The sequence below is a fragment of the Callorhinchus milii genome, unplaced genomic scaffold (genome assembly GCF_018977255.1).
Source record: "Callorhinchus milii isolate IMCB2004 unplaced genomic scaffold, IMCB_Cmil_1.0 Scaffold2, whole genome shotgun sequence".
Lineage (NCBI taxonomy): Eukaryota > Metazoa > Chordata > Chondrichthyes > Chimaeriformes > Callorhinchidae > Callorhinchus > Callorhinchus milii.
Window position 1 is genome coordinate 46,453,181 of NW_024704743.1, and position 27,576 is coordinate 46,480,756.

The window sequence follows — 27,576 nt, forward strand, 5'->3', positions numbered from 1 at the left end:
CGAGATTCTGCAGCTCATGTCCTCTCCCACACCAGGATCTGAGCCTATCATGTCCATCCTCGGCTACATTGGCTCCCCATCCATTAAAGGATCAAGTTCAAGATCCTCATCCTCACTTTTCCTCAACCTCTACAAGATCTTGCCCACCCTACCTTTCTGACCTCCTAAAACATTAGCAACCCACCCTTTCCCTCCACTCTGCAGGCTCTGGCCTATTTCACGGCCCCTGCTCTTCCCATTCTACTATTGGCAGTTATGCTTTTAGCCTTTTTCTCCCAGCTCTGGAACTCCATTCTTGAACCTCTCCACATCGCCCCTTCCTTCACCTCCTTCAAGGTCCATCTCAAGACCTTCTTCTTTGTCCGTGCCTTTGGTCATCTTCCCATCGCCACCCCTTACCCCCTGGTCCCCATCCCTTCTTGTATCCAACCCCAGCTCAGGTGCAAACCCTTGATTGTCCAGCCCGTTAGGATGTCCTCCCGACATGAAAGGCACTTTATATAAATGCAATTTGTTGTTGTTGTATCAGCAAGTCTTCCTGTAACTACCGTAGTAATGTAATCTTGTTGTTGTTGTAGGTGTTTGTGAGAGATTAGAAATACAATTTAAAAGCAACTTGAATTTATGTAGAATCCTTCACTTAGGATAACATTTCAGAGCATTTCCCATTGGTGGGTTTGGATGCTGAGCTCGGAGGAGGGAGAGGGGACAATTGGTGTCATTGAAGATTTAGGTTTAAGATAGGATTTATAGACAGATAGAGAGGTGGATGGGGCGAGAAGGAAGGATAGAGATATGGCACATAGGGTGATGCAGAGTTTGACGTGAGTTTGACAGGCAGCAGCGTTTTGCATTAACTGGACCTCGTGAATGGTGGAACTAAGGACACCAGTGAGGAGTAGTCTGAGAAATCAATGTGGGAGGTGACAAAAGGGTTTTGGTGGCATTTGCTGCAGTGTAAAACATGATATTTAGACTTTCATTTTTATCGATGGACACTGTGGCTATGATACAGATTCATTTGTTTTGATTCAGGAATCTTTAACCCAAGCAGACATCAGTACAGCGTGTTTCATGAAGAGACTCAAATAATTAAATGTCTACAGGACAAACAAGCTAGACAGGATACTCCCTAGAATTCTCAAGGAAATGAAGGAGGAAATGGAAGAGCTCTGGTTAATATTTTTAGGCGCTCCATAAACAGTGGAGCTTTACCCGAGGCCTGGAGGAGAGCAAATACCATTCCACTATTCAGAATAGGAGTGAGACACAAGCCTGGAAACTGTAGAGCAGTTTATTTAACATTTGCAGTGAGGAAAATACTTGACAGCATTATATTGCCTATCAATGCTCATCTTAAAAGCGCAGAGACTCTGAGGAATAGTCAGTGAGGATTTAGAATCAATATGACATGTTGTGTGAATCTACTGAAGATCTTTGAGATGGTAATTATGCTAATGCGTAGTGGTATTAGGTGGATATACAATATTGTTCTATGTTGAATGCACACACCTTCCCTGCATGTGCATCAAAAATTGAAATTAGCGGGTTCTTCATATCCACAGCCCTAAATCAAATCCAAACTGACAAGTAACTGGAACTAATTTGGTCATGCTCTCTCTTAATACAGCAATCTTTTCTATTTTTAGTAGGTAACTAGGATCAATGAGGTGTAACACGTAATGACTGGTACAGTTTGAGGTGTGGGTTGCAGAAATGTTTAATAAACATCAATTTACGATAATTAGCAAAGGGGAGATTAACAACAACAACAACTTGGATTTATATAGCACCCGCCACGCCGGACAACGTCTCCGAGTGCTTCACAGTAACGGATCCTGGGCCCAATCCAGGGGGAGGGGGAGGAAGGTGACCAAAATCTCAGTCGAAAAGAAAGGTCTTCAGCTGAGACCTGAAAGTAGGAAGAGAAGGGGTGAGGTGAAGGGAGTGAGGAAGGGAGTTCCAGAGCCTCGGGGCATAGTGGCTGAAGGACTCGGGGGACGAGGAGGAGGCCAGACCCAGTGGAGCGAAGGCAACGGGCACTATTTTGAGGCGAGAGGAGGTCAGAGAGGTAGGGGGGGTGCAGAGGAGTGGAGGGATTTGAAGATAAGGGTGAGGATCTTGAAGTCGATCCTCTCTGAGATAGGCAGCCAGTGCAGTCTGGCAAGGGCTGGGGTAATCGGGGAGTGGAGTTTGGTGCGGGTAAGAATGTGGGCGGCAGAGTTTTGGATGACCTGGAATTTATGGATGGTAGTGGAGTGGAGGCCGGCGAGGAGGGCATTTGAATTGTCCAACCAAGGGGTGACAAGGCATGGACCAGGGTTTCAGTGGCTTTTGGAGTGAGTTATTGGCAGAGACGGGCGATGCGTCGGAGTTGGAAGTAAGTGGTGCTAGTGAGCAACCGGATGTGGGGGGAGGAAGGATAATTGGGGATCGATCCTGACGCCTAGATGGCATACGGGTTCAGAGAATTTTAGGGGGAGGTCGGGTAGGTGGAGTAGGTGAGAACCATGTGATTTTAGCCGTTGACAAGAGCCAAAGAGTATGGCTTCCGTCTTGTCAACATTCAGCTGAAGGAAATTTGCGCTCATCCAGCCCCTGAGGTCTGACAGGCAGGCTGACAGAACATCAGGGGATTGGGGGTCACAAAGTGAGGTGGAAAAATAGAGTTGGGTGTCGTCCGCATACATGTGGAAGTGTACCCCACGGATGACATCCCGAAGAGAGAGCATGTAGATTAAGAGGAAATTACCCTGTCGGGTGTGGTGGTCAAAGTAAAATCCATATTAGCTTTCAAGAGTGGAGTCCTGTAGTTCAGTGGCTAGAGCACTCACCTTCTAAGCAAGAGACCTGGGTTCGATTCCCGATAGAGCGAAACGTTGGGCAAGTTTCCTTAGTCCACACGCCTTTGTTTACCGAGCAGTAAGTTGGAACCCGGTTGTTAGTCGATTGGCGTATTGCTGTTCCAGGGGTAATAACTCCTTTAAAAAAAGTAATAAATTGGTCACTCAATCCACGATTGTTTGTGGGACACATCTGTGTACAATTGGGTGCTGCATTTCGCCCACAAAATATACAGTCAATTCACTTTATAGTGTATTTTGTGAAGCGCTTTACATCTTGAAGACGTGGTAAGATGCTATATCAAATGCAAGGATTATTATTTTATTATGTAAGAAAGAACTAGATAGATAACTAAAAAGAAATAATTTGCTTGGGTATGGGAAAAAGGCAGGTAAATGGGACAGAATGGATTGCACCTTCAAAGAGCCAGCACTGATACAATAAGATGAATGACCTTCTCTGTGCTGTAAATTTATATTTCTATAATATTCTTGACATGTAAGAGGAGACATTCATGATTACTCTTGTGTCACTGTTGCACAGGACTTTCCTTCAGATCAAAATTTGTTGCAGTAGCTTTCCCCTTAGTTATCGTGTTCATCTTTTGTTTCTGAGCCCAGTTAAAATCCATTTCAGAATGAACAGCAGACTATTGGATATACTGTTGATGGGGCTTCTAAAGGTTATCTTCGTTGCAGTTTCTGTGCGTTTGTTTCTGGTGAAGTTTCTCATTATTATTTGCTGAAGCTTTGATAGCTTTTCATGTTGCCACTGAATAACCTTATAGTCCCTCAGTGTTTGTTTACTTGTACATCCGCTAAAAAGGAATTTGTCTGGTGTGGTGAGGATACAGAAAGCATTCCCAATCTGCGGCCTTTTGTCTCCATCTGTGCTTCCTGTTGACCAAGCAATGACCTGGTGACCAGATCATAATCAGGTTGTTCACCCAGGCTGGGGGTCAAGACACTTGACTGAAGAGTTGGAGATGTCCAGAGAATGATTTTTTGTCACTGACACTGTGCCAAACTATTGCAATTTCCTGTACTAATCCCATGGTTATAAAATACCTGGATGTAACAAAATAGAGCGTGAACGTATTTCCTAAATAATTGGCCAACAAAGTTCAGACACTGCTGTAGCTTATGCTGTTATTCTTAAAGCCAGTATTTGAGATGGTTGGGGATAATGTGTGTGTCTTTCTATAATAATTTTCACTTCTATGTTTCCGAGTTATGCGATTTACTGCAAATGTTAAAAATATCTTTTCAAAAATTATTTATTATAATAATCCTTGCATTTAATATACTGCCTTTCAAGTCAAGGAGACATCTCAAAGCACTTTACATAATTTACTGTAGGTATTGTGACTGTATATTTTGTAGGTAAATATGCTATTTTTTTACAGTAATCATACTGGGATGTACGTATGTCCTCTCTTCCCCCTTACCCCCCCCCACACCATGCATTGCGCACACTGCCTTTACTAAGATGGCCATCCTCCCTCCTCACCGCCATTAAAGATTAATGTTTTACCAAGATGGTCACTATCTCCTGCACCCCCCCCATGAATGGAAGATGGTGCCCATCTTGGTAAAGACAAAGCCAGCAATGCGTAGTGAGTGCAGGAGGAAGGCAATGGCTCTCAGTATCCTTTCCTCAAATGGAGTGAGCTGTGGCTCCTCCTAGTTGACTTGCAAATGTTTCTCTGCCAATCAACCCAGGAACATTGAGCAGTGACACAACTCTGCTGGTACGAGCAACGGCTTTTATTCACTAACATCCCCTCACAGCATTCTCACAGTTAAATTGTATAATTGATTATCATTTTGTAAAACACTAAGTGGTTGAATATTTCTTCCTCATTATATTTACTGTACAATATATAGAAGTCTATTTAAAAGGATAACCTTTGCTCATTTCTAGATAGCCCCGGTAGTAGGCCATATACCTATAAAACTATCTACTTTCACTGCATGCACAAAGTCATTTAGTTCTTCCCATGCTCAATATCTTTGCAGAATCATAGAAATTGACAGCGCAGAGAGGAGGCCATTACAATGGACTCCACTTCATTTACCCCTTAGAAGATCACACTGTAATCTGTAGAGTTGAAAACTTTGTTTCAGGTCAATAAAAGCTATGAATCGATGATCAATGACCTTGCCTATTGATTGGCTTTTAAACATTCAAAAAAGTCAGTGATTTTCTGAGGTATATAAAAACAAGGATTGCATTACTGCCAACTTTTCTGAGTCATTATTTAAACCTCTGGCATTAGAAATTCAATGTTTTGTCACTTTTGTTTAAGAATAACACGTAATAGGGCACTGTATTGTATCGGGAATGAAGCCAGTTTGTTCCAATCGCAGGTAGATCAATGTACAGCTGCTGTGTTTGAAACAAATTCTTAATCATAAATAATAACAATCTTTGCGCTTGGTATAGAGCCTTTCACGTCAGGAGGCAGCCCACAGCGCTTCACAGGATTCGCTGTAAAGTGTAACGACTATGTGTAAGCAAACGCAGCAGTCAATTTCTAACAGTAATGTTCCGCAAACAGCCACGAAGCGAGTGAACAATTTTATTTAGGAGATTGTTGGCCAAGACACCGGGACAAACTCTCTTGTCTTTTCAAATAGTGCCATGGGATCTTTAATATCGACCTGAACAAGCAGTTGGGAACTTGGTTCAATGTCTCATTCGACCCCAAGAGGATACTGCAATAATTTGGATTACTAAAGGGTACAGAAATATTTCTGATCATTACCTTATCCACATATTCCTTGTGCAGGCGGTGGCTTCAGCGTATCTAATGTTTTACTGTCTATGGTGCTTTGGAACGAAGAGCAGTCCTTTCATTTTGGTGAACACTCAAGCAAGTAATAGATTTCTACGTAAGACTCAAATGGAAAACAATCAAGAGTTGTATTACCTGCTGGCACAACTAGCCAAAAATAAGTCAAAGTCATTATAGTGCTATGAAACCCATTTTAATTTGCTCACATTCAGTCACAGCCGCTCAGAATTGAAATTCCCAGTGACAAAGTGAATTGAGTCTTCATTTGTATCACAGGCTCTCAACTGGCCCAGGATTGATACCCTGAATGCAACAGAGGTGAATTGCTGGTTGCCATGGAGCTGAAGCAGTGATTGCGAGGGAGCTGATGGGGTGGTTTTAATGAAGTTGAACAGGTGGTTGCAATGGGGTGTTGCGGCAGATGCAGTGGAGCTAATGCAATGAGTGGAATAAGTATAACAAATCAGGCAGAGTTCTGTGGAATCATGTAACAAATGCCTTTAACCATTTATACTATACTCTCAGACCTGGTCCCAAATACAGGTGTTATGCCAGGATTAACTAAGAGCACAGAATTCAGCATATTGATATTGCTCACTTGAGTTCATATGCATCAAATTGCTGGATCTGCCACTGACCTCCAGTTGTCCTTGTACACCATTATAAAATGTTTTGTGGGCAGACTTCTTGGCCCATTATCTTTCCAGCTACTGTATAGCTTAAGGATACTCTAATCAAATGTAATAATTGCTAAATTATCTCATTTTAATTGAGAATAAAATAAAATGACAGGATAATTCCTAAAACTGTATAATATTCAGCACTGCAACACTTCAGTGTATTGGAGTGGGGAACATATCCAAAGGTAGCAAGCTGGAATACATTTCTGGTTGAATGTTGATTTCAGTTAATTTTCTATTGTTTAAGTTGAGCATTCAGCCAAATGTCAAGACTCCGAGTCAGTTCAGGAGGATTAATTTAATTGGAGGGTGTTTGGTTCTTTTCCATTTGCTTTGCACCGCTAATTGCTGTCATACCAGTCATTTCCTGACCAGCAAATAAAAGAAGACAGAAGCAGTTTGCTGGGAAAACACGCCGGCTGCTCTTTTGTTTGCATTTTCAGAAGCTTTTGAACAGGCTGCCAAACTTCATTATAAAATGGAGAAAATGAAACCCGCAACAACTTCAAGCTTAGCGAGAGGGCAAAATGTAGTCACTTTAATGGATTTAATTTTGTTGCTGTTAGCTGCCACTTCTAAAGCAGGCTGGAAAATGGGGGTTTGTTTTATAATAATAATCCTTGCATTTGGTACAGGGCTTTTCATGTCTGGAGGACGTCTCAAAGCACTTCACAGAATTAACTATGAAGTGGAATGGCTGTGTATTTGTAGGTGAACACAGCAGCCCATTTGCACACAGCAATGTCTCATAAACAGCCACGAAATGAATAACCATTTTTTTTACTCAAGGGTTACTTTGACAACAACAACAACAAGATTCCATTTATAGAGCGCCTTTCATGTCGGGAGGACTTCCCAAGGCGCTGGACAGTTGGGTCAGGACCCGAGCAGGAGGGAAATGGTCAGGGTGAGGGGAGGGAAGGGAGGGAGCGAGGAGGGGATAGAGAGTCGAGAGGGGAGCTGAAGGCACGGTCAAAGAGAAAGGTCTTGAGACCGGCCTTGAAGGAGGAAAGGGAGGAGGCAGCGAAGGCACTGGGGGATGGAGTTCCAGAGCCTAGGGGCTGAGAGGCTGAAAGCCCGGCCACCGATGGTAGGGCGGTTGGGGCGGGGGATGTGGAGCAGACCGGAGCCAGAGGAATGGAGGGTACGGGCAGGTAGGTAGGGGGATAGTAGGTCGGAGAGGTAGGGGGGAGCGAGGCCGTGAATGGCCTTGTAGGTGAGGATGAGGATCTTGAATTCGATCCTCTGGGGGATGGGGAGCCAGTGGAGGCGAGCGAGGGTGGGAGTGATGTGGTCCCGAAGCCTGGTGCGGGACAGTACACGAGCTGCAGAGTTCTGAATGACCTGCAGCTTGTGGAGGGAGGTGCCGGGAAGGCCGGCGAGGAGAGAGTTCCCATAGTCCAGCCTTGAGGTGATAAAGGCGTGGACCAGAGTTTCAGCAGCGTGAGGGGTGAGGTAGTGCCGTAGTCTGGCGATGTTTCGGAGGTGATGGAAGGCGGTGCCAGTTGTGGCGCGGATATGAGGAAGAAAGGACAGCTCAGGGTCGAACAGAACGCCGAGGTTCCTGACTGGCTTTGAGAGGTGGAGAGTGCAGCCTTGGATGCTGATGCTGTCAGCGCCTGAGGTGCGGAGGCGCTGACGTGAGCCAATCAGGAGGGCCTCAGTTTTGCGCACGTTGAGCTGAAGAAAGTTGTCTCTCGTCCAGGACTCGATGTCGGACAGGCAGCTGTCAGGACATCGGTGGTCGTGGAGTTGAGGGTAGAGGAGGAAAGGTAGAGTTGGGTGTCATCCGCATACATGTGGAAGTTAACCCCATGTCTGCGGATGATGTCACCAAGGGGGAGCATATAGAGGGTGAAGAGGAGGGGACCGAGGACAGAGCCCTGAGGGACACCGCACGAGACAGTGCGGGGGCTGGAGGAAAAGCCATTTGTGGAAACAAAATGAAGACGGTGGGAGAGGTACGACCTAAACCACTCAAGGACAGGGCCTTGAAGGTTGAGGTGGGAGGACAAGCGGTGGAGGAGGATAGCGTGGTCGACCGTATCGAATGCTGCCGATAGGTCGAGGAGGACGAGGAGGCAGAGGGAGCCCTGGTCGCAGATGGTCAAGATGTCATTGGTGACCTTGACCAGGGTGGTTTCTGTGCAATGGGCAGCACGGAAACCCGACTGAAGGTGTTCGAATAGTGCATGGGTGGAGAGGAAAGAGCGCAGCTGGGAGGTGACAACTCTTTCAAGGACCTTGGACAGGAAGGGGAGGTTGGAGATGGGCCAGCAGCTTGATAGCTGCGATGCATCAAGGGAGGGTTTTTTCAAAGTGGGAGTGATGATGGCAGTTTTTAGGGGAATGGGAACAGAGCCAGAGGAGAGGGACAGGTTGATGATGTCTGTGATAAGTGGGGCAAGGAGGTGGAGCTGAGAGATAAGGAGTGGAGTGGGGATGGGGTCAAGGGAGCAGGTGGTGGGTTTCAGGGACAGGATGAATTTGGTGACAGAGAGTGGGGAAACGGGTACGAAGGTGTGTAGGGGAGGATGGGTAGGAGTCAGAGTGTGGGAGGGAACGGGTGGGGGGTAGGTGGAAGTTGGAGGGGGAGTGACCGCAGAGCGGATTCCCTTGATTTTGGATTCAAGGAAATCCAGCATCTCCTCGCAGTGAAGGTTGGAGGAGATGACCTGCGCGGGGTGGCGGGGGGACGGAGAAGTCGGGATGTGGTAGAAAACAGAAGCCTGGGGTTGTTCTTCGCCTCCAGGATTATCCTGGAGTAGAAGGACGACTTGGCCGAGGCTCGAATGGAGCGGTAGATTTTGAGGAGGTCCAGCCAGATTTGTCGGTGGACCGTTAAGCCAGATTTGAGGCAGGTGCGTTCAGCGGCTCGCACCTGGCTCTTCAGTGAGCGGAGGTGGGTGGTGAACCAGGGGGAGGGGCGAGAGTAGGAGACAGTACGGGAGGTGATGGGGGCAGGAGTGTCGAGTGTGGAGAAGAGGGTGTTGTGGAGGAGGGTGAGAGGAGAAGAGGGGTCAGTGAGGGTTGAAGGCCAGAGGGAGAGGAGTTCAGAGGACTCCAAGGCAGCGGTTAGGGATTGTGGGGGTAACTTATTCCAGGGGCAGTAGAAGATGGTGGTGGGTCTGGTGGAGGTGGGGAGGGGGGTGGAGGTGGTGAAGGAGATGAAGTGGAGGAACTCCCTTCTTTTTTGAATAATGCCATGGGATTGTTAACGGCCAAATGAATAAACAGACGGGTCCCCGGTTTCATGACTCATCTGAAGGACGGCACCACCAACACTGCTGCACACCCGCAGCACTGCACTAGAGTGTCAGCCGAGATTGTGAGTTCCAAGTCCTGACACGAGACTTGAACCCATAACTTTCTGACTTAGAGACAAGACTGCTACCAACTGAGGCAGACTGACACAGACTGAAAGAAATATGACTACAAAGGACTAATGGTTTTCATCTTACATTTGTATACATGTGTGTATACATATGTATTGTTATGTTATATTTGTCACCGTTTTGAGACCCCTCACTGCTATGCCACAGAGCATTCACTGACTGTAGGGATACAATTTGGTCCCAGAACTAGGCAACTAGCACCCTTGAGCTGTCCATGAAGTAGTGAGTGAGACCAATGTTCTTTCATATGGATATTCCCCTGGAAATTTGCCACTCAAAACCTCTCCAGATGATCAACAGCAATTGTGAAAATCGTACATGGGTTTGAACATTTAATATCATGAAGATGGCAGCAGATACTAAAGCAGGTCTTGTATTATGAGCTAAAATAAGTAGTATAGACAAGATATGGATAAAATGCTCCCTAATACAGGGCCACCTGTAAGAATGCACTCCTGTTCAGTTTATACCATGGGTGTGCAGTGGAGCTGCAGGCCTTTGGCACTGACTGACCAACAGTGTCACTTCCTGCACACTACCCAAGAAGTGATATCAGTGGTGACCTAAGAAGTCAGAATCACTGACCAGCAGCCATTTCTTAATGCTACTCCATTACGTGGGGTCTGATTTAGGATACAAACCACCCTATTATAATGAGATCTCCCTGTAATATGTTTAATCTGGTTAAAAACTCCAGTTGATGGGGATAATGTATCAAGCTCAAGGAAGGTGAACTGACAGTGTATGGCTAATTATTTTGCACAGAGAGTGGTGAATATGTGGTACAGACTAACCATTTGCAGATTCTATCAGCAAATTCAAGAGGGAATCTGACAGCTATTTGGGAAAGAAATTGATTAAGATCTGTGAGGCAGGTTGTGCAAAATATTGCCTTAATGTAAGAACAAACAAATCACCAAGTTTGTTTGTTCTCTCTGCTACCTATAAGGTGGTCTTAACTGAATTCCTAGTGGGTGTCTCATCATAGACTGGAACTAGATTAGAAGTATCATGAAGAGCTACCAACAGAGACTCGTTTTGGGAAAAGGAAATGTCACACTGGTGCAGTGAGTAGTGTAGGATTTATTTTTATTTTATTTACTTTGGGGCTTGTTAGATGCACCACAGTAGTCTTTTCCTATATACCTGAGGAGAATCCAAAGCAAAAACAAAAGTTACGTAGCACCAGTGGCAATACTAGGGATCGACTAGCAAACGTCCATGCAAACTGGTGTCAGAAATGTGAAAAACAACTTCAAGCCATCCTGGGATAAAACACAGCAAACTGTCAATCCTGATCACCCCCACTTGGGAGTGTGAAAGATGTGGAAGCATCTGTGTGTCATAAATCGACCTTTTGAAACACCAACAAGTCAGAAGAACTTCAAGTTTTGATAAAATTATCTTTAAGAATGAAAGGCAGCACACACTGACAGATAATGTGTTCATTTCACTGCCTGTTGGCTTGAAATGACTGGTTCCCTTTTGAGTAATAAAGTGAAATAAAATGATAGAGGGAAAAATTATTTTAATTAATTTTTCTATCTTCAGGTAGACATTCTCTGATCATTTATTTGGCATTTTATTGACAGGAACAGTGATCTGGAAAAATGTAAAGCAATTTTACTTATAATGCGGATGGAATGTAGATTATGTGGGTCAATGAAATAGGATATCACTCGTTGGGGAAGGTAAAACGTTTGAAGGAGTGGCATCTATTCTGGAGAGCTTTGTGATACACACTTAATGGGAATTTGTGACTCTGAAGGTAAATCAATAGTGACCTGCAATAGGAAACCTCTGAAGCACTGAAATAAACTGAGCTATTTTAAAGCAGCCCATGTATATGGTTTTATTTAGGGCTGGTGCACATGATGTACTTTTTCATTTGCCAATTGGCCTTGCTTCTAATACCAGTTATCATATTTCTGAGGTTAATCACTGAGGAGGGGTGAAATTCCTTGATTCAATTTAGATCATGCCGATGCAGTAAACCCTGTGCTGCAGCACTCACCCATTGATGTGCATATATTCTAGGCATGTCCTGATAATAAGCTATAGCGTTTTTTGTTTAGAATTTAAGGAATATCTGGATGCCCTTGTACTTTGCTCTACTCCCTGGTATCTCCCTCATTACTGGCCTCTTTTGTGTAGACTATTGGCCATTCGCCTCAGTTACTTGTGTTCTGAATGCAAAATGGCTGACACGCTTATCTGTAAAGCAAGTCACTGTTGTTTATATTGATTGCTTTTCTATTGTGATGATGGTGCCACAAAAATCTAAGTGGTTTCTTGCTTTCTTCTCCAATACAGACTCCCTTGGACCAGTTCTCCAGACTATCTTTTCAGCACTCCCACCTTGCACTGATGAGAACTCTACTCATGTCCCTTCCCCAAAATGCCTCTAAGATGAGTTTGATAGCTCATTGTTTCCTTAGACAAGACTTTGCTCACCTTTCCCCATGGTTTTCTAAAATCAGAGCTCAACTTTGATGTTTTCCACACATTAGGACATTTCTTACCTCATGGATCTGTGGATCCCGACTTCCAACTAGCTCGCTTTGGGCAAGGCATCTTTGCGTACTTTCCATCTCACGCTGTATCTTTTGGCACTTGTGGACTGATCTCTCATTCCAGCTTATAGTGCAATAACTTACCTGAACTAGAATGTTTAACAACTTCAATCTTCATTCTTCATGCTTGCCTCCACCCTGCCCCCCACCTCCCACACACACACACAAACAATCTAGTTCTTGGTCAACTTCCTTCACTTCTTTGGATCAGATTTCCCGCCCAACAGCTTTATTTAACCAGGTTCCTCTTGTTTCACCTCTTTCCTCAGATAGTTTTCCCTGAAGCCAAACCAAATAGCTAGATGAAACAAGTTAATTGAAATAATTGCCAAGAAACTAGGGCTGTAACAAACCCGTGTTTGGGGCTTTGAGGCTTCAACTGTGCATGATACTGAAACCTTGATGCATTTAATTTTATGTTGTGGTCTGCAGCAAAGAGGTTACATTAGCTGTGGAAACAAGTATTCATGTGTTCATGCAAGGCAAGATTCAGGACTGAAAAAAAGGTGATCTGAGCTGAGATTTCAAACCAGTTTTTGCAAGTTTGGAGTCTTGATAGAATGCTGTATCTGAGTTTAGCCTTTCACTAACAACAGTTCAGAGACTCAAGAAAAATATATTTTATTAAAAAAATCATACTTGGTGCCCACCAGACACAAAACCACAATACCTCAGATGTGATAATTTATTGGGACAAATTCCAAACAGGTCTAGATTTACTCCCATTTATTGGCAAATTCATAAATGCAGTTTCAATTTTAAAGCTGGGATTCTGTGAGTTTCTTTCAAGAACCACAGAAAACCAACTTCAAAGTTACAACTGAATTCAACAATTTACCAGTTCTGGAGGCTGTAAAATGCTATATAAATAGAGTATGTCTAGACCCAGGTGGAATTTCTGCCCATTAGACGTTTCCCTATTTAGAGGATCAGATTAAAGGAAGAGAGAATTCTTCTGTATTTAGGTTAAGGGACAAGCTAATTTGCTAGTCAGCTTGTATTTTATACCATAGTCTGTGTTTGATGGAAAATAGAAAATGTAACAGTACAGCTCAATCATTTTGAGCCTAGTTTGGAAGCAAAAAGGCACCTTTTTTTTCATTTTGTGTGAATCGATGAATTCATGGACTTTCAGTTTTACTGTTTTGAGACACAATGAATAAGACTCTAAATGGTACCATTGGTATTAAACAAAAACAGAAGTCACTGGGAACACTCAGCAGGTCAGGCAGTATCTATGGAAAAAGGAAAGTGAGTCAATGTTTCGGGTCCACGACCCATTGTCGGAAATGGAGCATGTTGGGAGGGAGAGGCTTTAAAGGGCTAACAGAGAAGGGGGAGGCAGGACAAGGAAGACAACAGGGAAAATGGGGTAGAGGATAGGGGATGATGGGTTAAAGAGGTGTTAATGATGCAAAACAAAAGGGGGAGGATTGCAACAAAACAGGGGAATAGAGGTATTAATAATGCAAAACAAAGTGGGTGTGTGTGGGCGGGGGGGGGGGGGTGGGGGGGGGGAGAAATTGCAATACAATAGGCAGACCAGAGAGAGTAAAGGTGTGTCTGGGACCCAGATGATGTGGGAATGGTCACAGAGGAGGGGGAGGGGGAAGGTGATCTGTTATGGTCTAAAATTGATGAAATCAATATTGAGGCCAGATACCTCAACTTAATTCACTGCCACTTCTCTTCTAGAAATGCCTACCTTGAAGACGTTCTGCTCTTCTCTTCAATGTGACAGTCCCCGTCCCTTTGTTATTACATAGTTATGCATGATGACACATTAGGTACGATCCCACACAAACCTTTCATGATTGTTGTATCCCATATTGTACCAATTAGAGCTCTTTGAATAAGGCATGCATTTATTTCTTGGAATTTACTGTGTGTCAAAAGTTCCAGTACATTAAATATTGCAAAACGCTTAAGGGGATTCATTGGGAATCTCATTCTACTCATTTTCCAGTACCTATTGCGATTAGCGTGTCACTTACTCCTGATATCCCCACTGCTAGAACGAGAGTACTAACAATATCTCAGTATTCTCGGAGTTACAGTCACTACATCAAATGCACTAATTATTGTTATTGATGAAGCCCACACATTGTTATAGAATAAACTGAACACCTGCTGGCAATTTTCTTAATGCGAAAAAGTCATTACAACTCACTTCAGACTGTTGGCACATCTAGATAATTTGGTCAACTTTATCTGTACAGATCCTTTTGTTTAGCTTCCCAGTGGGTAATCACTCGAGCCCAATCATGACTGAAATCTGATGTGCATAAACGAATCACATCTGAAAAGCAGAGTATTGTTCTTGCTAGTCAGCGGGACATGGCACAGTTGGACAAGTGTTGTAAAACTATTGGTGGCACGAACAACCCAGATTAGAGTTAAGCCAGGAGAGAAGATATTAGTTAGAATGTCACTTATTAAGATGGATCTGGTGTTGTGAAGAGTCACATTGACAAGATTTCAACCTCGATGTACCACAAACCTATCAAAACCACATTACTGGTATTTTGTTCAGCAATTGTGATCACAGCATCTGAAAATGAAGCTTTCAGAGTTGAATTAAGATGGTACATTCGAACCAGTATTAAAATACTGAGTGACTGGATCAGAAGCACTGCATGCTGGCTGAATAGCTACAGCAACTGGTTTTGAGCGAAAAACCACTTTAACTAAGTCAGGGCCTGTGGCAGTTATTGACTGAGACATCTCCAGGGGCGGATGTCCATAATGTGGTAATTATCACATCACATGCCGAATTCTTCACCTCGTCTTTTAGCCTTAGATGTTCCTAACTTTATGGTAGAATATAATTGTGCTCTTGAATCTGCTCAAGACGAATAAAGGATCCATGTTTGACCAGTCAGCACAGTCACTTTGACAGTGAATTTGCCATTACAATTTACACATCGGGAGGACGTTACAAAGTGCTTTACATAGCTGGCTGAGCAAGATAGCCGGGGGAGGAGGGAGATGGGGAATATGATAATAATGAATAATAATAATAATCTTTATATTTGATATAGCGCCTTTCAGGTCTTGAGGAAGTCTCAAAGCTCTTCACAGTATATACTGTATAATAATAATAATAATAATTCTTGCATTTGATATAGCGCTTTTCACGTCGGGAGGACGTCCCAAAGCGCTTCACAGAGTACACTGTAAAGTGAATTGACTGTATATTTGTGGGCAAACGCGGCAGCCAATTGCGCACAGCAATGTCCCACAAACAGTCGTAGATTGAAAATGACCAATTTATTATTGTTTTTAGTTTTGGAGGGATTATTATTAGGCGTGTGGAGTAAGGAAACTTGCCCAAGGTTTCACCCTCCTGGAATTGAACTCAGGTCTCTCACTTGCAAAGCGAGTGCTCTAACCACTGAGCCACAGGACTCCACATGCAGTGACTGTGTTTTTTGGACAACCACAGCAGCCAATTTGCATACAATAGTGTCCCACAAACTGCCATGAGTGAATGGGCAATTTTATTTGGGGTATTGTTGGCCAGGAGACTGGGGAGACTCCCTTCTCTTTTTGAATAGTGCCACGGGATCTTTAACATCCACTTGAACAGTCAGACAGGACATCTCATCCGAAGGTTGAAGCCGAAAGTGTGGTAATTCTGATAATGCAGTCAAAAAAATCTACTGTGGTTTTTTTAATAAGGTGAGATGATAAACAGGTGAACATATATATTATTCCTTTGCAAGTTTTCCCTTAATAATTAAGCTCCTAAATGATGAGTGAAACTTATGCGTTTTCCATTTTAATTAAATTGGCCTAAAGGCTTGAGCAAAGGATTTTTCATTATCTATTAGGTGTGCGAAATTGACTGCCGCATTTCACCAACAAAAATACAGTCAATCCACTTTACAATATATTCTGTGAAGCACTTTGAGACGTCTCAACGACATGATAAGGTGCTATATCAAATGCAAGGATTATTATTCTTGCCCATTCGTATTCCCAATTTGAAGAGGCATTAGATTCATAGCATTTGAATCATGGATTAATACTGTGGTATTTTAGGTATACAGCCATTTTAGGAGTGGTTGCAGTGTTTTATTTATACCTGTTACTATCTGAAAAATCTTTCAGAATTTTCTTCATATTAAGCATTTCACAAATGCTGGCGTTTGTTTCTCCCAGAATCTTGGCCTGCAATCCTTCAGATGAAAGTGGTCACTCACGTCATGACTTTTTTGTAGCCTATTGCTGTATGCAAAATTGGCTGTGGAATACACGGTCACTACACTTTACAATAAAACCCCTGTGATACACTTCAAGGTGTTCCACGAAGTGACAAGGACCTATATCCTTTGCCTGGATGATTATTAGAAATTAAGCCTCCCTAATAACTTTGTGATAGTGCTTGTAAATAATAGCATTAAATAGGTTGTAATATATGGTAGATTGGTACTTTATGATACTTTCATTGAACTTCTTTCTATATTGGAATGCATTACATCAACAGAAGTGCATAGAGTGAAGTCAATGAAGATATCTGATGGTTTTTTTAACAATCATAATTATTAGAATGTTGGATTTTTAGATGTCAATTCTAGGTAAATATAATTGCAGTAAAATATTATTTGACACTTATTCCTGTGAAATATTGTCTGATGGTATAGCCTTGATGTTGGAGCTAAAAGCATTCCTGCCAGGTACTCAACAGAGCATGACATTTACCAAAGGGATATTTAAATGCATCAAGCTATCACTGCTAGACATTTTGTTAAATTACTTCAAACATAACTAAAACACACCGTTTCCCTCACTAAAAACAGACCTTGAACCATGCTGGTTTGCTGCATTGTGGATTCCGTAATAATTGTGATCGTCCTTGAAGTGGCTTACAAAGTTATCAGATAAATGTATTTTCTTTTGAAAATCTTGTTATTGTTTCTGTTAACAGATTTCACTTGCCAGCATTTTCAATCCAAAATGGAATCTTTTTTGACTCTGCCTGTTACAATTCATACTCACATTTATATTGTTTTTGTAGTGAGACACGGATTTATTTTAAAAAATGTAGTTTGATTTACGCTATTCCTTAACACCATTCCTTAAAAAGAAATCCCATTCGAATTCCTGTCGACATCCAGTAAGTAACTAGCTCACTTCAGAACAGAGTTCCTGCAGGTTGGTGTGACTTGCTTCCAGTTCAAGTTCCTATTTGCGTGACTCGGATTCATTATAAAGGAATCCTATTACGAAACCTGAAAATTAGACCCTCATATTGCCATAAGGATATTAAATTCAGTTAAGTGGTCCATTACTCATTAATAAAAACCCAGTTGAAAGCTTACTGTAGTTATGTTAGAGACAAGATGTGTCGTAGTCTGATGTGTGATATGATCAAGACCTTTACCTTTTTGGCTATGCCAGGTATAAGTTTCTGACTTAGGAATGATCCTGGTTGTATCTCATGGCTGGCTGTGAAACCACATCTGTTTAAGTGGTTGTAACATAATGCTTCATGAGCTGCTAGGATCATGAACCTGCCTTCTATGGGAGACTATTGGCCAGGGTTAGCTGGCAGGTAGTGTTGTGGAGCAAATTAAAAAAACTACTGGGAATAAGCGGCAGGTTGATCAGCACCTGAAGAAGAAAAAGATATGTTATTGATTGGATTTGTAAATATGGGATGTTGGATGGCCAACCCTCTGCAACTTCGCTCGGACACTTTATTTCTCTGAGGGAACAGGAAGCACTGCAAACTTAGAGATTTAATAAAGTAAAGGAAGAAAGTAGGGAAAGACCTTTCACGCAAGGTACTTGTTTCCTGGCATCCACATAGCAGTAACATAATCGAATCTTAGAGATAGCCACAAGCCAGTCCTTACTGACTGAAGAGTGTTGGTGAACGGGGATTCTTTAACCAAAGGGTGAAATAATATAGTTTTGTCAATATACTTACTGTGGCTAATATAGTTATTATAACAATAATAATACTTGCATTTGATACAGGACCTTGTCATGTCATTGAAATGTCTCAAAGAGCTTCATAGGAGGCTGAATTTTGGGCTTTATCTTATTATCATACCACTCAAATTGTTTAGTTAATAAAAACGTTTCTTTCGTTTTTTTTAAAAAGTATGCACAATTTGGCTAATCGTTGGACACATTTTATTTACACTACAGTGAACATGTTGTACCCTGGTTCTATACAATAATGTCACACTTAATTTCAAAATATTATTGAGATGAAAAGCATTGACTTTACAATAGGATTTTTCTGTGACCTTATTCCCAAATGATGCTGAGTTTGTAGGACTCCTGGGAAATCCTTTTGATGTGGGTGGAGTACTATTTACCTATGTGTTAAACCTGAATTAATGAATAATAAACAGATAAATCCAGTCTCCCATTGATTTATCCACTTGAGGATTGCAGTTGTGTTTAGTGCATCATCCTAACAATAAAGTATCTTCTCCATCTATTTTTATTTCTGGCAAGATTATTAATGAGCTAATCCTTTTCCCACCCATTGTTAATTGTATAAATACACCATATGATGTGAACCACGTCGACCAGGAAAGGCTCACGTTGAACCCCTGGGGTCTGTTGTTAGCTGGTTTCAACCAGTGAGATACAATACCAGGGGCCTGCATTCATTCCCCAGCTAGGGACGGAAGCCAGCAATTTCACTTCTGATTGATTTCCAGTTTGTTTGTGTATGTTTGTTTATGTCCATGCATGTGTTGTGTTTGAATGTGTGTATACATGTCTGTGTGTGCATTAGTGTCCGTGTGTGTCATGAAGTGTGTGTATGTGTATATTTTATGTGTGTGTGACTATGTCCATTCTTGTTTTATGTGTGTGTGTATGAGTGTGCATGTATCTGCCGATGTTGAGTAAGAAAAATGTTAAGCTTGGTTGTGACTGTCCCTACAGTCAAATAGCCTGTCAGCATCCTATCCAGGCTGGCATATCGAAAACGGTCACTTGGGTGAGATTGTCTAGGTTTGCTACCCATGTGAACCATTCTGCAGTACAAGTCATAGCTTTCAGGAGAATAGAGGTTTGGGGAGAAAATTGGAGGAGAAAAAAAACAATATTTGTTTTGATTTCATTTCCCTGCAACATAGAGTACTTGAGATTCCATTTTATGAAGTAATCTTTCATCCGGAAGGTGTTGAAAGAAAATCATTGGGCTGCAGAAATGTCATAAAAATTCTATAGTTGAAAGGATTCGTAGCAAAATTAGTCCATGCTGGGCTTCTTAGGACATTCGTAAGCAGGTCAGTACCACAGAATATTGATAATATTGTAGGTGTATGTTGATGCTGGATAAATACAGAATTAGGCTTGGCTGTTATTGTTCTGAAACCAGATTGCAAAGGATTATTCAGACTTAGTATAAAAAGCTGTCTTTCTCAGTTCCTCAGATAGTGTTGAGAGTCCTGACTAGAATTTGAGGCAATTCACTTTGTCAGGAAAAATAAAGAAGCAATATATAGTCTAGATCAGAGATTGCCCACATGCGGTCCCTGGGCTGCATGCGACCCACAGGCCAGGCTGGCCATCCCTGGTCTAGATGGTAGGAACCTAAGAGGATTAGAGGAGCAGAAATTGCTCTATTCCTAGAGGAAATAGGGATTCAGATCCACAAATCTCTAAAAGTAGCTACACATGTAGATAAGGCTATTAAAAAAAGGCTAGTGAGGTTTTGGACTTTATTATCCATAGGGATGGAATATAAAAGTGAGAAGGTGACGTTGAATTAATACAAATCCTTGATTAGACCACATTTGGAGTATTGTGTCCAATTCTAATCTCCACATTATAAGAAGGATATAGCACCGATGGAAAGATATAGCGTAAGTTTACAAGGATGAATCCAGGTTACCGCTATCAGGACAGACAGAATAGTTTAGGCCTTTTTTTGCTTGAGTAGAGACGTTTACAAGGTTTAAAATTATAAAGTGCTTTGATAAGGTTAACATAAATAGGCTGTTTCCACTGTCGGGGAGTCGTAACCAGGGGACCACAGTATAGGATAGTGACGGGGGTACTACTTCACCCAGAGGCTAGAGATTGTGGAACTTGCTGCTCAAAGCTGTGGAATCAAATAGAGTAGATGCATTCAAGAAGAAGTTAGACTTTCACATGAGAGAGAGGGGAATAGAAGGGTATGGGAAAGAGTAAGGAATGGATGGAGATTCTTGTGCAGTATGAACAATGGCACATACAGGTTGGGCCGATGGGCTTGTTTCCGTGATGTACAATCTTTGCAAATCTTTGTCTTTGTGTACCCAATGGATTTGCACACTTATCCCCCCCAGCTCAGTGTCGTGCTCCGCCACTGTCAAGCTCTTTGGGAGGCTACCTTGGGTGAGGAGTGCAATGTAAATGCAAGTTGTTGTTGTTCTTATTCTACTACATCCGAACGACTGCTGGAAATGTCAATCTCTTTTGCCAGGACTCTGAATCATTTGAAACTTCCTCCTGAAGTGAAAGGTGCTTTGTTAGTCTAAATTGTGTTGTGTGAATTGGCCAGTCCCCAGCCAGTGCACTTCTGTCACCAACTATCTGCTGCTTCCTCCAGCCTGCACATAGCTGGCTCACATCTTCATTTAGTAAATTTTTCCCTACATACTCTTGTCAGTGTGCAGGAGTCAACTAGCTGTCGAAATCAAACACAAAAGTAACGATAAAGAAATATACTGGACACGCATCAGTACTGATGTACATACATGCAAGAGCAGAAAATGTGTTGTATTAGCAGCAATGAATTAGAGAACAACTCACAGCTAAAGTGATTGTTGTTCAGGAATTGAATCATGGTTTACAAACATCAATGTGCCTGAGAATATGAGGTTAGCTCCCTCATACAGCACTGCAAACACCCTCAGAATACAGATGTCATGTGGCTGTCAGAACTGAAGCAAAAATATAGAATGACTGATTTTTTTGTCACTTTAGCCTGATCCTGGAGCGAGGAACAGGTTTTCTCTCACTGTGCACTGCTGTCATATGCGATGTACATTATTGATGTTGATAATGTAACTGTTTTTCACAGGCTATGGATTCGTAGACTTTGACAGTCCAGCAGCTGCACAGAAGGCAGTGGCATCTCTCAAAGCCAGTGGAGTACAGGCTCAAATGGCAAAGGTGAGCACTCATTGACAAGTGGGCAATTCGTTGTGTGATTAGCAGTATTTCCCCACCAGGATTGTAAATGCCTGTGGATGCAATAAGTTGTTAAATAATTCTCATAGTGCAATGCTATCATTGTCTGGTTTATAATGAAACTTGTGCATTCATAGTTGCGAATATATATGCACATGTTGTTGAAACAGACACAGATATACACACAGAGAGGCAAATTGCACTCTTATGGAGAGTCGCACACATACAAAGATGTACCTAAATTTAGATACAGGCAAGCAAACACCTATAAATGAGCGTACAAACAATCACAGAGATACACATACAAATGTAGTACTAAAACACAGATATATGCCCACATTCATATGTGCACGCACATACACGCACACATGCACACACAGTCTTGCTTTCAGGTTTGCTAACAACAAATGGAATGTTCAATATTGTTTATAAAGATGATAGTTTGCGAATGATGCACCTCAGAATATCGATGGAGACTCATGTTTTTAAAGGAGCACGTTCATTGAGTGAAACTATTAGAAGAACCTATATTCCTAATAGTGATCAGCAAGTGGCAAAATGCTGGCATTTTCCTCACAGTTGGGTGGAATTTGCAAGATTCTCAAAAGAATTTGTGAGTAACAAATCATGAAGCTTCCCAGATGAATGGCAAGTTGATACTCTGGAGCTTTGCTCAGACACTGAACCCCCCCCCCCCCCCCCCGAATGGATGGCTCCCTTGCGTTTACTTTTTCAATTGATTTTGGGACAAACCATTGTGCTGAAGGTGGGAAGGGGGCAAGTGTTCATTCTCAAACTTGTTGATAGTTGAAACAGATTCAAATCCTATGTTTTGGGTGATACAGTGTTTGCATTCTTCATCCAAACAACAGAAAATGGGGGAAACGCACAGCAAAGTGATCAGAATCTGAAAGAAACAGTACGGTTAACATCTCACATTTGACCATCCATCCGAATTTCTGCAGTTTAGTTATTTCATTTCTGATGAAATGCCTGGGGAAGACTTTGCTGGGCATCCTGTTGTGTGGCATATCTGAGTTAACTGCTGCTCTTGACAGAAGAACCTTCCCTCATCTGTTATCAACAGCAGCAACAAATTGGGGATGTGCTGCCTAGCCTGAGGCCTGTGGAAACACATAACTCCTGCCCATAATGAAGACATGTTTGAGAGAACTGTTTTAATTGTATGAGAATGAGACAGTCGGGGTCTTTAAGTATAAACTCACTTCTTTCAACTTCACATTTTGCCAGAGTAAATGCAGTCTGCAGCTATCAAGCAAGTTCTCAGACACTGTGATCTCCCCAACTACATGATCCTTTCCTTCTGGGGATTTTGCCTTTGTTTGATGTCTATGATAGCTTTACTTGTTTGAAAGATCTGGTTGACTTATTTTACTGTATTGTAGTTTCCATGACATGTTGTGAGGTGGCCACGGCCTTGAGGAGCAGTTATCTCAGTTAGCCACAGTTGCTAAAAGGACTGGCTTCCATATTGAGACTGAATTTAAGAATTTGTCATAATTCTATGTAATTTGGCATTTTAAGACAAAATTATATTACATGAAATTTCAGTCCATTAAACCTCTAGTTTGCATTATAAAATTGTCAAGTATGGTGGCTAATATGATGACAGGGTGATGTAGTCAGATGTTTGTGGGTTCAATTCACAATGAAAACTTGGAACTCATATAGTCTAGGCTGATACTCCAATAAAATTGGTGACTATGATTGTACATGTGAAATTGCTATGTGCCCTGCTTCATCCACAATATACAGTCACTGCACTTTACAGCATACAGGATATTATATATATAGATTCAAACCCATACGCTTGTCAGGTGCTTATTGCTTGCTTATCAGACATTAAGGCCTGGATGAACATAAATTTTCTGCAGTTGAATGTTGACTTGACTGAAGCCAGAGTGCTTGACTCCCATCGACGACTTTTCTCCTGTAGCCACGATCTCTTCAACCTCCCTGGCCTATCCCTCTGATTCACTGAATCTGTGCATAACCTAGGCATCAGGTTCAACCCCCAGCTATCCTTCCTTCCCCACATTCAGTCCCTGACCAGGTCCACCTTCCTCTACCACTGTCACATTGACTGCCTCTCCTGTACCTCACCCCCAATTCAGCCAAAACTCTTATTCACGCATTTATGACCTTCTGCTTTGACTTTTCCAATGCTCTCCTCACCGGTCTCCCCAGTTCCACTATCCACAAACTACAATTAATTCAAAGCTCCACTGCCCGTATTCTCCCTTGTATGAAACTCCATACCCCATCAACTCAGTCTTTGCCACACTCCACTGGTTCCCTATCACAGAACTGATAGACTTCAAGATTCTCTCACTTGTTTTAAAATCTCTTCATATGCTGGCATCTCCCTACCTCTCCAACCTGCTTATTCCCCATTCCCATCATCCCGCCGCCTCCTATCGGCTGGCTCCAGTCTCCTGCATGTCCCTCATCCTCTCCATTTCACCATTGGAGGGCGAGTTATGCCCCAAAACTATGGAACTCTCTACCTCAGTCCCTCTGCCTTGCCTCCTCCTTCTCCATCTTCAGATTACACCTGAAGACCTTCCTCTTCAACAGTGCCTATGGTCAGCTTCCCCCACCCCCCAGCTCGGCGTCAAGCTCTGCTACTGTTAAGCACTCTGAGACTCTACCCTGCTTGATGGGCCTTGTATGAATGCAAGTTATTGTTATTGTCTGCTACTTCCGCTTCTAGACTTTTCAAAATATAACACTTTCAATGCAAAATTACTGTGTAAATGAGTGTTTAGACAGTTTACAAAAGAACATGTAACAGTATTAAAAAGCGAGTTTTATTCACAATAGTTTACTTTGTATATAAAAAAACTTGAGTATTGCTGGAGTGCTTGTTGCTTGGTTCACAAGATTGCTTCACAATTTGACAGAGAGCATTGGTGAAACAACAGAATGGGCTAAGATAGCGTTGAGTATCTTGCCCAAAATGTGGGTGAAGGATGTGGTCAAGGCACAAAATATTCTATAATTTCAAAATGCATGCATCATTTGGGAATTGTATTTTATCCAAATGTCTGTTAGATTTTTAGAAGCAATACATTTATTTGGATTTGTAGAGGCAATAACAAAATAAATGTGGTCACTCAATCCACAACTGTTTGTGGGACACTGCTGTGCACAACTGGCTGTCGCATTTCTCCCATAAAGTATACAGTCAATCCACTTTACAATAAATTCTGAGCAATGCTTTGAGACATCTCAAGGACATTATAAGGTGTTATATCAAATGCTACAATTATTATTATAACATACTGTGCTTTTTAGATGTTGGACACGTTCACAGCGACCATTTATATTGAAGTTCAGTTCCATACATTCATGTTTTGTTAATGCAGCTACAACAACAACAACTTGCATTTATATAGCGCTCTTCACGCCGGGTAGCATTCCAGAGCCCTTGACAATGGCGGAGTGTGACACCGAGCCGGGGGGAGAGGGGGGAGAGGTGACCATAAGCATGATTAAAAAGGAAGGTCCTTAAGAGAGATTTGAACATGGTGAGGGACGGGGCAAGTCGGAGTGATTGAGGCAGAGAATTCCAGAGTTTTGGAGTGTAGTGCCTGAAGGCACGGCCACTGATAGTGGAGCGAAGGGGATGAGGGACAAACAGGAGGCCAGAGCGGAGGCACTGGGTGGTGGAGTGAGGGGTAAGCCGGTCGGATAGGTAGGGAGGTGTGAGAGCATGAAGGGATTTGAAAACAAGTAAGAGGATCTTGAAATTGATCTGTTCGGTAATTGGGAGCCAGTGGAACCTGGCAGGGACTTTGGAAGTTGACCCCATGTCTACGGATGACATCGCCAAGAGGGAGCTTGTAGATAAGGAAAAGAAGGGGGCCAAAGATGGAGCCTTGGGTAACCCTGCAGGTGCCGGGCAGGGGCAGAAGGAAAATACATTTGCCGAGATGTATTATTAGTGGTTTGTTAAGTAGGACTCGAACCATGCAAGTGCTGTCCCACTAGGGTGGATGAGGGAAGAGAGGTGGTGGAGGAGGATGGCGTGATCGACTGAGTTGAACGCAGCAGAGAGGTCCAGGAGAACGAAGAGGCAGAGGGAACCTTCATCAGAGAGAGAGAGGATGATATTTGTTACTTTGATGAATGCTGTCTCTGTTGTGGGCAGCGCGAAAACTGGACTGGAGGAGTTCAAGCAGGGTATGGAGGGAGAGGTATGAATGAAGTTGATTTGTAATGAAACATTCCAAAACTTTGTCTAGGAAGGGCAGGTTAGAGATGGGTCTTAAGTTTGTGAGGTTGGAGGTATCGAGATCGTTTTTTAAAGGAGACGAGTGATGACAGCGGTTTTGAAGGGGAGTGAGGCAGAGCCTGAGGAGAGGGACTGGTTGATTGTGTCAGCCAGCAGTGGGCAGAGGAGGGGAGTTTAGTGACTAGAAGCTGGGTGGGCAGGGGGTTAAGGCTTCATCTGGGTGATGATGGGGGAAAGGGAGGAGGGAGAGATAGGGGCAAAAGAGTGTAGAGTAGGGGCCATGTTAGGAACCGTAGAAGGAGGAGAGGTTGATGAAGGTGGCGTGGATGAGAGGGGTGTGGGTAGGCAACATGTGCAGGGAAGAGAGGAGGCAGCCAGGTGGATGTTATCTATCTTAGAGGTAAAGAAGTCCAGGACCTCTTCGCATTTGGTATCAGAAGTGCCCTTTGTAGTTTTAAATTTATTCTTTAACCTTTATTTTAAAAAAATTAAATATTCTAAAAATGCCATATGACCTTTAAATCCCTCCACTGTATTGGCCCACCCTACCTCTGTGACCAGCTCAAGCTCTATTGACCCAGCTGTTCCCTTCTTTCAGTGAGCCTGCATTATGTCTCCTGTTCTATCCACCCTGTCAATGGCAGTCAGGCAGCCCTTTTGCCCCCACTCTCTGGGACTTCATCTCAGAGTCCCTCCACCTCGCTCCCTCCCTCACCTCATTCAAGGTCCTTCTCAAAACCTATCTCTTTAACTGCTCTTTCAGCCATCTTTACCCTCACCACTTTCGTTGGCTCCTATCCCAGCTTGGTTGCCCAGCCAGTACAGTTAAGTGCTTTGGGATGTGCTCCTAACATTAAAGTTGCTGTAGAAATGTAAATTTATATTGTATTGTATCTTGCTAATCAGTAGTCTAATGCTAGAAGTCCAATATGTGAATAGCTTCTTACATTGAAAAGGATGTCTTTGGGGAGGTGGTGAAGAGTTCCATCTTCAGCAGACCTGCAGACCAATCATTGAGCTAAATATCATAAGTTCTCCAAATTTAACTCATGCGTTAAATGTGTCACTCTACCACAGCTTACATACACCCTCTGAGGTTTGAAATTCCGCCTAATCATAGCCTACTGGATCATTTCATTTCAAAATTTAAGATGGTGCAGATCTGTGGAAAATTCAATCTTAATTCAGTGCCACAGTTTTTGAAAAGAGACAGTTTCCAAATTATGACTGATTTGAAGGATTTTCTAGAATTCTAACCAATCTTAAATTTTAAGATAAAATTGTATGATAGGCTGCTACAGGATATCAAGTCTCTGGAGCTCCTTTGACTGTTTATATCAGTGATATAACTGAGAGGCGTAGCACTGACTGAGGTGCAGGTTGTAACATCATTGTGTAGGAATGGCAGCGCCTGACATGGGAAGCTCGTTGTATAAAGAATGACAGTGAGTGAGGTGGGAAGCTTATAGCTGTTTATTGAACTTTGCTGATGCAAAATGTCGCCCACATTTAGCTACAAAAAGTGTATACACTTGACAGTAAATACATCTGAACATTTTGCGATGTTTTGATGTTTTAAGCCTTATAAAAATGCAAGCTATTTGTTCCTTTCTCATTGCGTGAGGATCCACACTGGTTTGAACCCTTGTCCTGAAACTATGTGATGCTGTGTGCTGACGCTGAATCTCCACCAAATGGTATCTTTGACCTCCTTGGTATTCACTTCCATTTTAATACAAATCTCCATATATGGTAGAAAAGCAACATTCGCCTGCATAATGTCTGTTTATATGAAAGTCAAATTGTTTCAATTAACTGTCAAAAGTCTTTGGGTGAAATACAGCTTTAAATGCAACTGAAGCAAATCAGGCTTCAGACC

At 42.5% G+C, this 27,576-nt stretch overlaps 1 protein-coding gene across 1 annotated transcript in view; it reads left to right on the forward strand.

Annotated features, from left to right (window-relative positions):
• Window positions 1–27,576, forward strand: part of LOC103187487 (RNA-binding motif, single-stranded-interacting protein 3) — a 565,148-nt gene that overhangs the window by 359,568 nt on the left and 178,004 nt on the right. The window contains exon 7 of the mRNA XM_042346715.1: window positions 21,330–21,421. Within this exon, the coding sequence (XP_042202649.1) occupies window positions 21,330–21,421 (92 nt within the window). The remainder of the gene's footprint in view (window positions 1–21,329; window positions 21,422–27,576) is intronic.